This window comes from Nelumbo lutea, chromosome 5 (assembly GCF_056320005.1).
Source record: "Nelumbo lutea isolate HS-2025 chromosome 5, American lotus-T2T, whole genome shotgun sequence".
Taxonomy (NCBI): Eukaryota; Viridiplantae; Streptophyta; class Magnoliopsida; order Proteales; family Nelumbonaceae; genus Nelumbo; species Nelumbo lutea.
The window spans coordinates 40,638,454-40,651,995 of NC_142688.1; the positions used below are offsets into that span (position 1 = coordinate 40,638,454).

The 13,542-nt window shown below is 33.5% G+C and overlaps 1 protein-coding gene across 1 annotated transcript; it reads right to left on the reverse strand.

The window, feature by feature from the left end:
• Positions 1-372: 372 nt before the first annotated feature.
• LOC148851922 (putative wall-associated receptor kinase-like 16) lies at positions 373-11,532 on the reverse strand. The gene is made up of 4 exons (XM_088945722.1): positions 10,584-11,532; positions 10,320-10,484; positions 7,347-7,647; positions 373-1,408 (listed from the first exon to the last, which is right to left on the reverse strand). The coding sequence occupies exons 1-4, from the start codon at positions 11,530-11,532 to the stop codon at positions 505-507; spliced, it is 2,319 nt and encodes a 772-aa protein (XP_088801848.1). The 3' UTR covers positions 373-504.
• Between the last annotated feature and the right edge of the window lie 2,010 nt (positions 11,533-13,542).

The window sequence follows — 13,542 nt, forward strand, 5'->3', positions numbered from 1 at the left end:
TGAAAAATAAACTGTAATTACAGTAAATTACTAATTCGTTAATTATTTATTGCTTATAGTTATTCCATTAATAATAATGATTATTACACAAATAATTTCCATTAGTCAATTATTTCTGGAAAATTAATGATCTCTAGAATGAAATAGCATTTCCTCATAGTGGAGGAAGAGGTGATTTGTATCTTCCTCCAAACCATGTGGGCACTTTGCACCCATTCTAATCCCCCAATTTCTAAGTCTATTTCAGGACTAGGTACATTGAGAGTATGATTTTAGGAGGGCAGGATAGTTTCCAATGGATGTTAATGTGGCAGTTCTATCAAAAATAAAACCATACACATTGACAAATAATGCATTTGATTAAGCTTTGAGTCAGAGATAATTTTGGCCTTACCATTGATCAAATAAAGTAGAATCGATTTCCATAAGCCATTCAACATCAAGCTATATATATTTATATTTGGTTTGATATAAACTAAGAAAGAAACAGAAAGTTGATATAAACTAATAAGTGTTACACAATAGCGGTTGGTCATCCAATGGTTTTGCCTTCTTCTCTAAGTTTTTGTATCCAATTGATGTTGAACCAGAATCCTGTAGACATGTTGGTCGATTTATAAGGCAATAGTCCATCTCTTGATGGTTTTCTTGAACCAACGTATGAGCTTTAGATATTCTTAACCCCTCTAGCTCAACTGTAACTTCTTTCATCGTGGGTCTGTTTTTTCCATTTAAATCCAAGCACCTCTTTGCAAGGTTAGAAACCACCTCAATTTCTGCCTTTTCACCCTTCTTTACCACTTGTGCATCAAGAATTTCAAAGAGTCGGTTCTCCTCCATGGAAGAAAGAAAATAAGTGGCCAAGCTTTTAATCTCTCCTGGTCTAAATGAAGAAATTGGCTTCTCTCCCGTTAAAAGCTCTACGAGAACTACTCCAAAGCTATAAACATCACTCTTCTCTGTAAATTGACTTGATTGGAAGTACTGAGGATCCAAGTATCCTAATGTCCCTTGTACTGCTGTGGTTAGATGAGTTTTGTCAACTGCAATCGGCCTTGAAGTCCCGAAGTCTGACACTTTGGCTCTATATTTATCATCCAAGAGTATGTTTGAAGATTTAACATCTCTATGATATATTGGGATAGAAGCTGCTGAGTGTAAATAGGAAAGTGCTCCAGCAACTTCAGTAGCAATTCTTAGTCGATTATCCCATGTAAATGGCATGTCGTCATCACTTCGATCATGGATGTGATTGAAAAGGGTTCCACTAGAGATGAACTCATAAACCAGCAGAGGAACTTCTGTTTCCAAACAACAACCTAACAATTTAACCACATTTCTATGATTAATCTTGGAAAGTATAACAAGCTCATTGATGAATTGTTTGATTTGATCTTTATCAGAGATGAGAATATTAATTTATCTAAAATTATGAGCGTTCATGAGTAGGTTCGGTTTGTTCATAGGCTATTTGGCCATCCAAATTGACCCGGTCAGGTTGGGGAGTTTGTCAGTTGAAACCAACTAACCTTTTGTGAAAACCAACACACTCCAGTTGTATTTGTTTGGGTCGATTTTTTGGTTTGGCCAATTGATTCAAAAGATTTTAACTTTTAAAATTAAATTTAATTTTAAAAATTATAGTGTAATTATTAAAAAATAAAGTTAAAAATTGTATTTATGATATAAAACATTTTATAATAAGAAATATGGGAAAATTTTCACTTTTCCATATTATATTTAAAATATAAAATACTAATATATATCCATGGTTACGTCGTTCGATTTTGGTTGGTTTACAAATGACCAAAGTGAAATTGATCCAACTTGGTCGAATTAGGAAATTTTTTGACCAAAGCCGACCTAAAATACTAGAAAACTAACCAACTTGGGTCGAGTTGATTGGGTTGGTTGGTTTAATTAGTTTGATGAATAAACCTTTCATTAAGGAGTGTTTGTTTTGCCATTAGGCCCATGATTTTTTATTCCAAAAATACCCTTAACACTTTTTTTGTACAAAAAATAAAATTAACTGAATATAGCTAGCAGAGTGGTTGCGCATGTCTTATAAAGGGCAAAAATTATATTTTTATTTTTATTTTCTTCTAATTAAATTTATTTAAATGAACATTAGGGTCAACACTGTCATTTTCCACTATCATCTAATGGAAGATTGATTAAATCCATTGCAAATTATAAGTGGTGTTTAAGTAAAGTTTTAACTATAGGGTAGATATTTGTAAATCCATGAAACTAGAAGGAGTATTTTAGTAAATGACACTTTCTATTATTTAACTTTCGCTTAATAAATCTTGTACATCGCACCCGCTAGTATATATATATATATATATATATATATATATATATATATATATATATATATATATATATATTATTTAGAACACCCAAAACAGTTGTTTCCCTGATAAACCACTCAACCAAACAGAAAATGAGGCTCCATTGCAAGAAATCACTACTTGGTGCTAAGCTGGCACCATTTCTCCGATTAACAGCAATTAATGATACAAAACACCCCTAAAATAAGGCAAACAACCCTCAGAACCAACGACGCACCTGTACAAAATTTATACATGCTCCAGTGCGCAGAAAACTCGAAACTTTTTACAAATCCAAAACTAATTAGTATTAAAAATCAAAGGGTACAATTAACATTAATTATATTTTTATTGCAAAAATTACTAAATAATAATAAAAAAATACCAACAATTAATTAAAAATCCAAAAAATTCTGAAAAACCTAAACATAATTAAAATACTAAAACTATTTAAAAAATATTGAAAATTAACAGTATTTTATATTAATAAGGGTATTTACTAAAAAGTACGATTAATAGTAATTTATTATAAAAAAAACCAAAAATTATTAAAAAAATACCCAAGCTAGAAATTATTGAAATCTAGTTGTTTTTTTATTAACTATGGTATTCATTTAGTTATTTAATTTATTTTTACTGAGAGCAAATGCAAATTAACTTTGTAGTAACTAATATGCAAAAATAAATTCTGAAAATTATTTAAAAATACTCATATGCAAAAAATCCTGAATAATAATGAAAAACACTAAAAATTAATTAAAAATCAAAAAGTTCTGAAAAACCTAAAGCTTAATTAAAATACTAAAAATAATTAAAAATTAAATTAATTGTATTTTATTGCAAAAAATACTGAATAATAATTAAAGATTAATGTATTTTATTATTAATACTAATATAATTAACAATAATTATTTTTAAACTGTAATCAACATTAATTATAATTTAAGCTATAAATAATAGAAAATTACATTTAATTACCAAAAGGTTATATTTAATTACTAGAAAATTACAATTAATTAGTTTTAGCCAAGAAGTTAACAATATTTCTAAAAATATGACAATTTCCAAAATTTACTGTATTTTAAAATTTAATAATTATAATATTTTAATAACTAACAATATTTTAATAATTAATAATAATAAGTAACATATCTTTTATAACTTAACCTAACCCGATTAGACCTATAAATTTGCAGGCTCAAGCAAATATTTTCTTTTGAGTTAGGTCTAACTCAGATATGCACCATGCCTGCACATTATCAGGGATAATCAAATTTGAAGTCTACTTGGGTATCAATGTTTTGAATTCTAATGATGGCTTTAGTGGATATTATCATAAATTATATTTCTATAGTAATATTTATTATTAATAACTATTAAATAGTTATTATCATAAATTTATAAATAATATCATTTTAAATTAAATAAATAATAATATTTAGAATTAATATTTATATCATAATAAGAAGAATATTTCATAATATATTTATTAATAATAATAAAATATACTTTATTTATTATTAGTTAATAATAATAAATATATATTATTTTTAATTAAATAATAAATAATTTTTTATTTGAAAATATATAATATTTTTTTATTAATAGAGTACTATTTTTATTAAACTTGCAATTTCAGATATAGGGGAATTTCTCCAACTCAAATGATCTTATCTTTTTAGAACCTCTAGAAAGCAAAAAATCATTTTTACTTCTTTTCAGATTTTATATTTATCAAATGCCACCACAATGAGCAGAAAAAAAACTTTCAATCCTATAAAATTGTAAAATCAATTTGCATGGTGGATGATGAGTTCACCCCTTGTTTTTTTAAGAAAGTTTTCAATGTTCGGTGAGTAGGGGTGCAAGTCGGGTAGGCTAGGTTGGGTTTTAGCTCTACTTAGGCCCAACCCTAAGAATTAGCTCTACTTAGGCCCAACCCTAAGAATTGGGCCTAAAGCCCGAGATCAATCCCAACTATTCAGCCTGTGTCCAAACCACACTGAAATTTGATGCACTTGGGTTAGCCCACACTAAAAATTGATATATCTATCTATCTATCTATCTATCTATCTATCTATCTATATATCTATATATATATATATATATATATAACGAAAATAAAATTAAAATAAGGGTAAATTGCTGAAACCCCCCCTCAAGTTTGATGAGTGCAATCACCTCCCCCTGAACTAACATAGTTGCAAGTAGACCCCCTTTATAAGAATTCTCTAAAAAGAGGCATTAAAATGTCCGACATACCCATATTTGTATTCGTACTCCTTCCAAACTGAGCCTATGTTGTTGAATTTCAAGATTGCTTCTTAAAACATTCCTTTAAATAATCACCAATATTAAAAATTGAGATATATTTATTGTTGGAAACACAATATTGTTGGACATAAAAAGTGATCACTAATGACATAAAAACTAAAAAAGAACTGAAAAGAAGAACAACATAAAAAGATAACAATAAGGAAAAACACAACACTAATACTAACATTGACAGTGAACTAAAAAGAAGATCCAAGACCAAAGATAACAATAAGGGAAAACACAACACTAACACACTACTCGTCTCTTATTCTTAATTTATTTCCTAACACTAACATTGACACTAAACTCAAATATACTTATTTATTATTAGTTTATAATAATTAAATATACTTTATTTATTAGTAATAAAATATACTTTATTTATTATTAGTTTATAAATAATAAATATATTTATTAGTAATAAAATATACTTTATTTATTATTAGTTTATAATAATAAATATATATTATTTTTAATTAAATAATAAATAATTATTTATTTGAAAATATATAATATTTTTTTATTAATAGAGTAATATTTTTATTAAACTTGCAATTTCAGATATAGGGGAATTGCTCCAACTCAAATGATCTTATCTTTTTAGAACCTCTAGAAAGCAAAAAATCATTTTTACTTCTTTTCAGATTTTATATTTATCAAATGCCACCACAATGAGCAGAAAAAAACTTTCAATCCTTTAAAATTGTAAAATCAATTTGCATGGTGGATGATGAGTTCACACCTTGTTTTTTAAGAAAGTTTTCAATGTTCGGTGAGTAGGGGTGCAAGTTAGGTAGGCTAGGTTTGGTTTTAGCTCTACTTAGGCCCAACCCTAAGAATTGGGCCTAAAGCCCGAGATCAAGCCTAAACTATTCAGTCTGAGTCCAAACCACACTGAAATTTGATGCACTTGGGTTAGCCCACACTAAAAATTGATATATCTACCTATCGATCTATCGATCTATCGATCTATCTATCTATCTATCTATCTATCTACCTATCTATATATATAGCGAAAATAAAATTAAAATAAGGGTAAATTGCTGAAACCCCCTTCAAGTTTGATGAGTGCAATCACCTCCCCTGAACTAACATAGTTGCAAGTAGACCCCCTTTATTAGAATTCTCTAAACAGAGGCATTAAAATGTCCGACATACCCATATTTGTATTCGTACTCCTTCCAAACTGAGCCTATAGGTAAAAGTTGTTGAATTTCAAGATTTCTTCTTAAAACATTCCTTTAAATAATCACCAATATTAAAAATTGAGATATATTTATTGTTGGAAACACAATATGGTTGGACATAAAAAGTGATCACTAATGACATAAAAACTAAAAAAGAACTGAAAAGAAAACAACATAAAAAGATAACAATAAGGAAAAACACAACACTAATACTAACATTGACAGTGAACTGAAAAGAAGATCCAAGAACAAAGATAACAATAAGGGAAAACACAACAGTAACACACTACTCGTCTCCTATTCTTAATTTATTTCCTAACACTAACATTGACACTGAACTCACAAGAAGAACATACAAAAACATTAGGAGATAACAATAAGGAAAAAAACAACACTAACACTACACTTCTCCTGCACTCACCTTTTTCATACAGTATTCTTCTATATATGCTTCCATTTACTGTGTTGCAGATCATGTGTCATGACATGTGTGTTTCACATGAATTAATATTTACACACGTGTAAGGAGACACCTATATATATCAGATTGAATGGAAGTAGAGGAGAAAATTGAGAAAAAACGGTGGTGTAGTAGATCCAAACTACTATAGCAAATTATCTCGCACCATCTAGGGATAATATAACTTGATTCTTTAAGCTGTCAATTCCCCTGGTAGAACTTTCAATTTGAGAGTCCAAAGAAGATTCAAGCAACAAATGCACAGATTCTTCATCATAGTTCTCTTTCACCCATGAGTGCTTACCAACTCCACGTCCTCGTAAGTAGTCTAACTCCACTACAACTTCTCTCATTGTTGGTCTCTCTTCCCCGTTCAATCGTAGGCATTGTTCTGCAAGATTAGCAACTCCTTGAAGCTGTGTATGATTTCCTCCGTGCATCACTTCATCTTCTAGGACATCAAGGAGACGGTTCTGTTTCATTGACAAAACAAAATACTTTGCCATATTCTTCCGTTCTTCAGGCCTGTCATCAGAATAAATCTTCTTTCCTGTTAATAGCTCCACAAGGACTGCACCAAAGCTATAAACATCACTCTTGTCGGTTAACTGCCTTGTTTGCATATATTCTGGATCTATGTACCCAAAAGTTCCTTGTACAAGCGTAGATAACTGCATTTGATTCAGAGGGACCAATCTTGAAGCACCAAAATCTGATACTTTTGCAGTGAATTTATCATCTAAGAGTATGTTCATAGACTTGACATCTCCATGAATGATTGGCGGATCACCTGCTGAATGCAGATATGCAAGTGCTCCTGCAGTTTCTGCCGCTATTCTTAATCGATCCTCCCATGAGAGCACAAACTTTTGTCTCCCATCGCCATGGATTCGGTGAAACAAGGTCCCCCTTGTAATAAACTCATAAACTAAAATTGGAACAGGGGTTTCTAAACAACAGCCTAATAGCTTCACCACATTTTCGTGATTGAGACGAGCAAGAATGACAATCTCATTTATGAATTCTTTAACTTGGATCTTGTTTGTCTCTTTGGATATTTTAATGGCAATATCTCTCTCGTCTGGTAATGTCCCTTTGTAAACCGTGCCATAACCTCCTTTACCAACGATTCGGCTCTCATTGTAATTGTTAGTTGCTTTCATAAGTTCCTCTGAAGTAAATATCCTTAACTTTCTCTCTCTATCGTCTCCATGCAAAGCAAGTAATTGATTTAAAAATACACCTCCATTTTCTTGGAAGAATTTCTGTTTGAGTTTACGTTTTTGAAAAACCCAGCAGCTCCATGTAACACCAATGATAACGAACAACAACACGCAGGATCCTCCAACTGCATATAAACAAACCAATTTATAGATAAGTAAAAATTATAATATTATTTAATTTATGTATAGGAATTCAGGTCAAGCGTGGAGCTTTTTTAAATGACAATCTAGACCAACAAAGAGGGGCCTATTGATTGGCCATGTGTAGGGCCGCATATTGATCCAATCCAATTTGGTCCACTATGAATCTATTACAAATGGATCAGTCTAATCCAATCTGATGAATACTTTGGATCGTTATGGACTGGCCCAATTCAATGTTTGGACTGTTGAATCTGTTTAAACTGGGTGTATTTTAGATTGGGTCTAACCCAAACCCAAATTTGGTCGTTTGACACCCGTACTCCAATTATATATCTTCTGTCAGTGGACTAGATATTGCTGGTTCAATTTGACCAAATTCAATATAAATCCATTACAGATGGACTAGATCCAATCCAATCCAATAAACACTTTGGACCATTAAGTCAGCACTGGTCCAATTCAATATGCCTTATTGGATTGTCATTCAAATTGATTTTGATTCGGACCGGGTCAAAACCAAATCTGGTCCCATTGATACCCCTAACCATGTGTTTCAATTAAAAAACAAACAATTTCAAAATAGAAACATTTTCCCTCCAAAGTGGTAAGTCAACAAGTCATTTTATTTTTCCAACAGATCAAATAGTTGAACCTATGACATCACAATCAAATAATAAAAATACAAACATCGATGAAAATCTATACTACCTATAATGAGCGAATTCCCCTTTTTTCTAGAATATTCTTGGATGTTTTCTACCCTTTTTGTCTAAGCACACAACTGGCATAAAGAGGGCATATATGGCTTTTACTCTCACATCAGAAACTACCCGCTCATAACTGTTCAGAAACTACCCACTTATAAGTTATAACCGTTTAGAAACTGTCCATGAATTATAAATAGTTGTCTTAAAGATACTGCCACGTGCAAATGCACATACACATTTACTAGTATGTAAAATATGTAGAAAATAAGATTGACCCCTTTAAAAACATACTAGCGGGGGCTTGTGCGATGCATGGGTTGGGGCACCTTTCATTGTACCTTCCCCCATAAGTCAAGACACTACTCCATACCTGCCTTGACCCCAGTGGTGGGGCGGGTTTGGGGTGAGGCACCCATTCCCCATTGGGGATGGGAAATCCTCAAATTTTCCCCATCCTGAAACAATCATATAAAAAAATATAATTTATGGATATTTTACAAAGGATTATGGGTATTTGGGAGTAGAGGTGGATTTGAGCCAAGCTGAACTGAATAGCTAACTATTCGAGCTCGACTTGCCAAGACAATATAAGGTTCAAGCTTGAGCTTGGTTGGTTGCACCAAAATTTGGGACAGATTAAAAGAAATATTGGGGCCTACTAGATTAAAGGCCCAGGATAGGTTGCACCAAAATTTAGAGAGGTTGATACATACCTGAGTCTTGTTAAAAAAGTCATATACAGTAGAAAGAGTCTTGGGTGTTGGACAAAGAGGAATTTACTTAGGGCTGGCTCGGGTGGGCCTGAAGACTTGGCTCTTCTAGGGGTTTGAGGGTGGGAGAGAAGGGGGGCTCTTCGTATCCTGATATGAGGGTGGTTGGACCTCTGGTAGACCCTACTACAACAAGTTTAGTAGATAAGAGTAGAGAGAGAATATTCAAATAAGTAAGCTCACTAGGTCCCTTCTTTTTGATTGGCTAAGAGACTGCAAGAAAGGAATCCCAGATTTCTTACCCAGTTTTTTTACCCACATTCACAATTCAAGATGGCGATGTGTGGCTACAATTCATAGTGGATAGAGTGTGGGTAGAAACTAGAAAGTAGTGGGAAGGAAATCTGATTGTTCTTGGAAGCAGAAAAAGAAGGTGAATCTCAACCGTTTGGAAAAGTTCTTGGTTAAGAGCAACCGGAGTGCAATAGCGAGCTGGAAGTGGAAGAAGATGTGAATGCGTACAAGATTGGAAGAGTGCCAGCAGGCTACAGTTAGATAAGTCTCTTGGACGTTTATGTAGATGTTTTAATTAAGAAAATGAAATCAGGGTGCTAAGAGTGCAAGAGGAAGGGGTAGAGGTGGCAAGGTCTTGTAGTTGTTATTGCGGTTTGGGATGTCGCTAGTTTGGCTTGTATTGGTCCTGGGAGCTTGTTTTTGTTTAATTAATTGTTTGCTTCTTTTTTGACATTTTTTGGTGTGTAAGGGTTTGGTGGGTGAAGTGGTGCTCTCTATACCTAGGCGAGTGTTATTGTTTTTGGCCAGCAGGCTAGGTCCTTTTTGGAGTTCGGATCATCTGGCCACAACACATTGCTGATCAAGCTCATCCAGCCGCGCATATAAATAATCCATGATGACCACAAAACAACTGGTGTTCTATATGCGTGGCTGGACAAGCATGGTTATCCTTTTCCCCGTCTTTGTCATCTTTTTTTAAATAAAATTTTTATTTTATTAATAAGAGGTGATTCATTGGTATGTGAGGAGGAAATCCAGATTCATATTGGAGACTTGAGAACACACATTTTTGGTCAAGTCAACTTGCTCACTTAAGAACAAACATTTTTGGCTTCAACGTGGTCACAGGCTTACAGCGGGATTTTATTAAATAAATTTGATCGGTTAGTTTAATTATAAGATAAATTATAAATGGAACTGGAAAAATATAATTAATATTACCTAAAGCAATCTCAATCACTCGGCTTTGGTTTTTAATGCAAGCAGTACCAGATCCTCCCTTGAAGCCGTCTCCGTGAGTCCCCTTGGGGCACGAACATTTGTAACTTCCCACTGTATTTGTGCACACATGTGTGCAGTTATTGTCTTCCTTGCATTCATCAATGTCTACATGCAAAACCAGCCATGAATGGAAGTTATTAATTCTCAGTAGGGTGAAATGAATTGTGAAAACAACAAATTATTAAGAGAGGTCGCCATCATCACCTTGGCATCCTTGGGGTAGATAAGGGTTCCCCCGGTAACCTTGCTTACAGTGACAATTATAGCCGCCGGTGGGGTTGGAGGAATCGGAGCAATAGGTGTTGTCTCCACATGCGTAGCTCGTCCGATTCTTTATTGCATAGGTGCAGTTGTCGTCGGGGATTACCCAGTCCAGCACCACTGGAGTTACAGTAGCTCTGTCATAACGGACTGGAAGTCTACTGCGGAGATCTCTGACGTCGGATGAAGTGAAATTAAACCAATCTTGGTCAGCCAGGAAGGCGTAGCTGCAGGGATTGAAGTCCAACGAGTAGTTGTGGTGGTAAAAGCTGGAGAGGCTGACGTTAAAGGTATTCAGATCATTTGGAATGGGAGTCTGGCAGCATCCAATGCCGGAACAGGAGCCATTAATCAGAACTTCGTTGGTCGAACAAAATGAGATGCAGCCGCTCGTAAAAGAATGACCTGATGATGATGAACTCGACATGTAGGCGAGGGTGTCGCAACCGATCGCCGTGAATTTGTTTCGGGTGCTCGAGAAGCTATTTACTCTTCCCAGTGTGATATCTACTTTGTAGCCGACAGAGATTCTCCCAGACTCATTGTAACAGTCGATAGCAATCCGGATATAGACAGTGGATTGGCCTTCTAACGAGATATTCACGTAGGGTATGTTTCCTCCACCAGAATCAAGAAGCACTGGATAGCCAGATGAATGGTCGCAATCTAAGTGGAAATTTGAGTCTCTGAAACAATCTGAATCATTATTTCCAACTCCAAAGGGATATGGGATGTTCACTTCTCCACATTTTTCTTGGCAACCAGGCTTCGCCGAACTCTGAGAAGAAGTTGATGCCACAGTCAGAGAGAGCGATAGGATTACCAACTCGATGCGAAGAACAGATAGATTCTTCCAAGCCATCTCTCTCTCTCTGCTATTTGTCCACGACATTTTAGTTGGATTGTGGAATTATAAATACCTTCTCTAGGTCAACTCTCCACCCAAAAGAACTTTAGAATTTGGAAGTTTCTTTAACTTTTTGCGTTTGTAATAACTTTATTATGATTCAAAACTTAGTTTTTCTACAATCATGTTATCCTAAATATAAATAAATAAACGATTAATGAAGCGAAATAAGAAGAAATATAAAAAAGAAAACAAAGACAAAAAAGCAGAATGCAAAAAATAACGTGCCTATCTGCCAATGGATTAGAATATTCCTATATGACCAAGTCAAGGTCTGAATGTACTTGAATGACCAATTCACTTCGGTGATCATTGAATTTATAGAGCTCAAGTTGGTAGGCAATTTTCGTGCCTAAATTACCAGCAGTTATGCACCATTAATAACTTTCCCCTGACCTCTTTTTCCCTAGGGCTGTGTTTGATTTTAATGAAAAAATAGGGAAAATAAAGAAAAGATATAGAAATTTGTTCAAATGTTGTATAGGTTTTCCTATATTTTCCTTCCTTCTCTACCTTTTCCTTCAAACCAAACAAAATACAAGTATTTAGTTGCAGGATTAGATTTTACGTCAATATTGGAACAAACCAGTTAATACACCAAAGAATCAGCCCTTGATTGATTCGATCGATCATTCTCAAATACCAGGAAATAGATCAATATTGGGATAGTAAGTTCAATTATTAATACAAAGCCTCTTTCTTTGGGCTAGCTAGTTGTCAGCTTGTCAAGTGCAACCAATGCTTGGGTACCATTTTTTATATAAACTCACATCGGTTTTCTTTGAATCACAATGCAACCAATGCTTAATTGGGTTCCATTTTTTTATATAAACTCGCATTGGTTTTCTTTGAATCACAATGCAAGCTGTTAAAACATTTAGTTCATTTTGCCAAAATAAATAAAATAAAAGTCTTCTACCAAAGAAACCGGAGAAAGGAAATTTTTCATTGGTTAGGAAAACGTGAGATTGTCTCTTATTTATCTTGCTTTTAATAATTTATATTAATAATAAACTATTAAAATATGTAAGCCCCACATCTCATCTTGTAAGACTATATATGATTTTGAGCTTGACTTTGAGTTCATACTGACTCCACTTAAAATATTGTTTGATATTGATAAACAAACTATATATAACATTGTTCATTAATTGACACTGACATATTGCTTAGTTTAACTAGTTACGTAAATTTTAAAACAAAAAATAATAATAACACAAAGTTGGCAATAAGTAATTAAATTGGGAACAGTTCTCTAATTCACATTTGGCTTGAAGGAAAAAGTAGGGAAAGGAAGAGAAATCTTTAGAAATCTTGTTCCCACTCTTTCTTTCAAATCAAACATAGCGTAATTGAAATTAAAGAAGAAAAACACAATAAAATGGAAAAACAAACAACACTAACATATCACTTCTCGAGGGCTTTATTACTTACAATGGAGATGCATGAAAGACTCCGATTTCCTACACCTTTTTCTATATGCTATATTTCTGCACTTCCATTTTATCTTTTGCCAGATGCCTCATCATATGTGTGTTTCACATGAATGAATATTTACTCAGTGCAAAGAGGCACCTATATCAGGCTGAATGGAAAGTGTAGGAGAAAATTGAGGAAAGCAGTGTAGGAGATCCAAACTACAAGCCAATTATCTTGCATCACCCAGAGATAATCTAACTTGTTTCTTTAAGTTCTCAGTCTCCATGGTATTGGAGCTTTCAATTTGAGAGTCCAAATAAGATTCAGCCAATAAGTTCACAACTTCTTCATCAGAGTTCCGTTTCACTTTGGCCCATGGGTGATTACCAACTCTTCGTCCTTGTATGCAGTCCAACGCCATAGCAACTAGCAACTTATCTCATTGTTGGTCTCACTTCCCCATTCAATCTTATCGTAGGCAATTTTTGCAAGTTCAGCAATTGCTTGAAGCTGTGTATGATTTCCTCTGCACACACACAGCAATTGCTTGGGGCTCACTTCAACAGTAATAACAAT

Excerpts from the sequence above, each read along its gene's own strand:
- LOC148851922 (XM_088945722.1), bottom strand. The coding sequence starts at position 11,532 with ATGTCGTGGACAAATAGCAGAGAGAGAGAGATGGCTTGGAAGAATCTA. Across the intron at positions 7,648-10,319 it reads AGTGATTGAGATTGCTTTAG|TTGGAGGATCCTGCGTGTTG; the intron begins GTAATATTAATT and ends GTTTATATGCAG. Across the intron at positions 1,409-7,346 it reads GCCATTAAAATATCCAAAGA|CATCTCTGATAAAGATCAAA; the intron begins GACAAACAAGAT and ends AATTAATATTCT.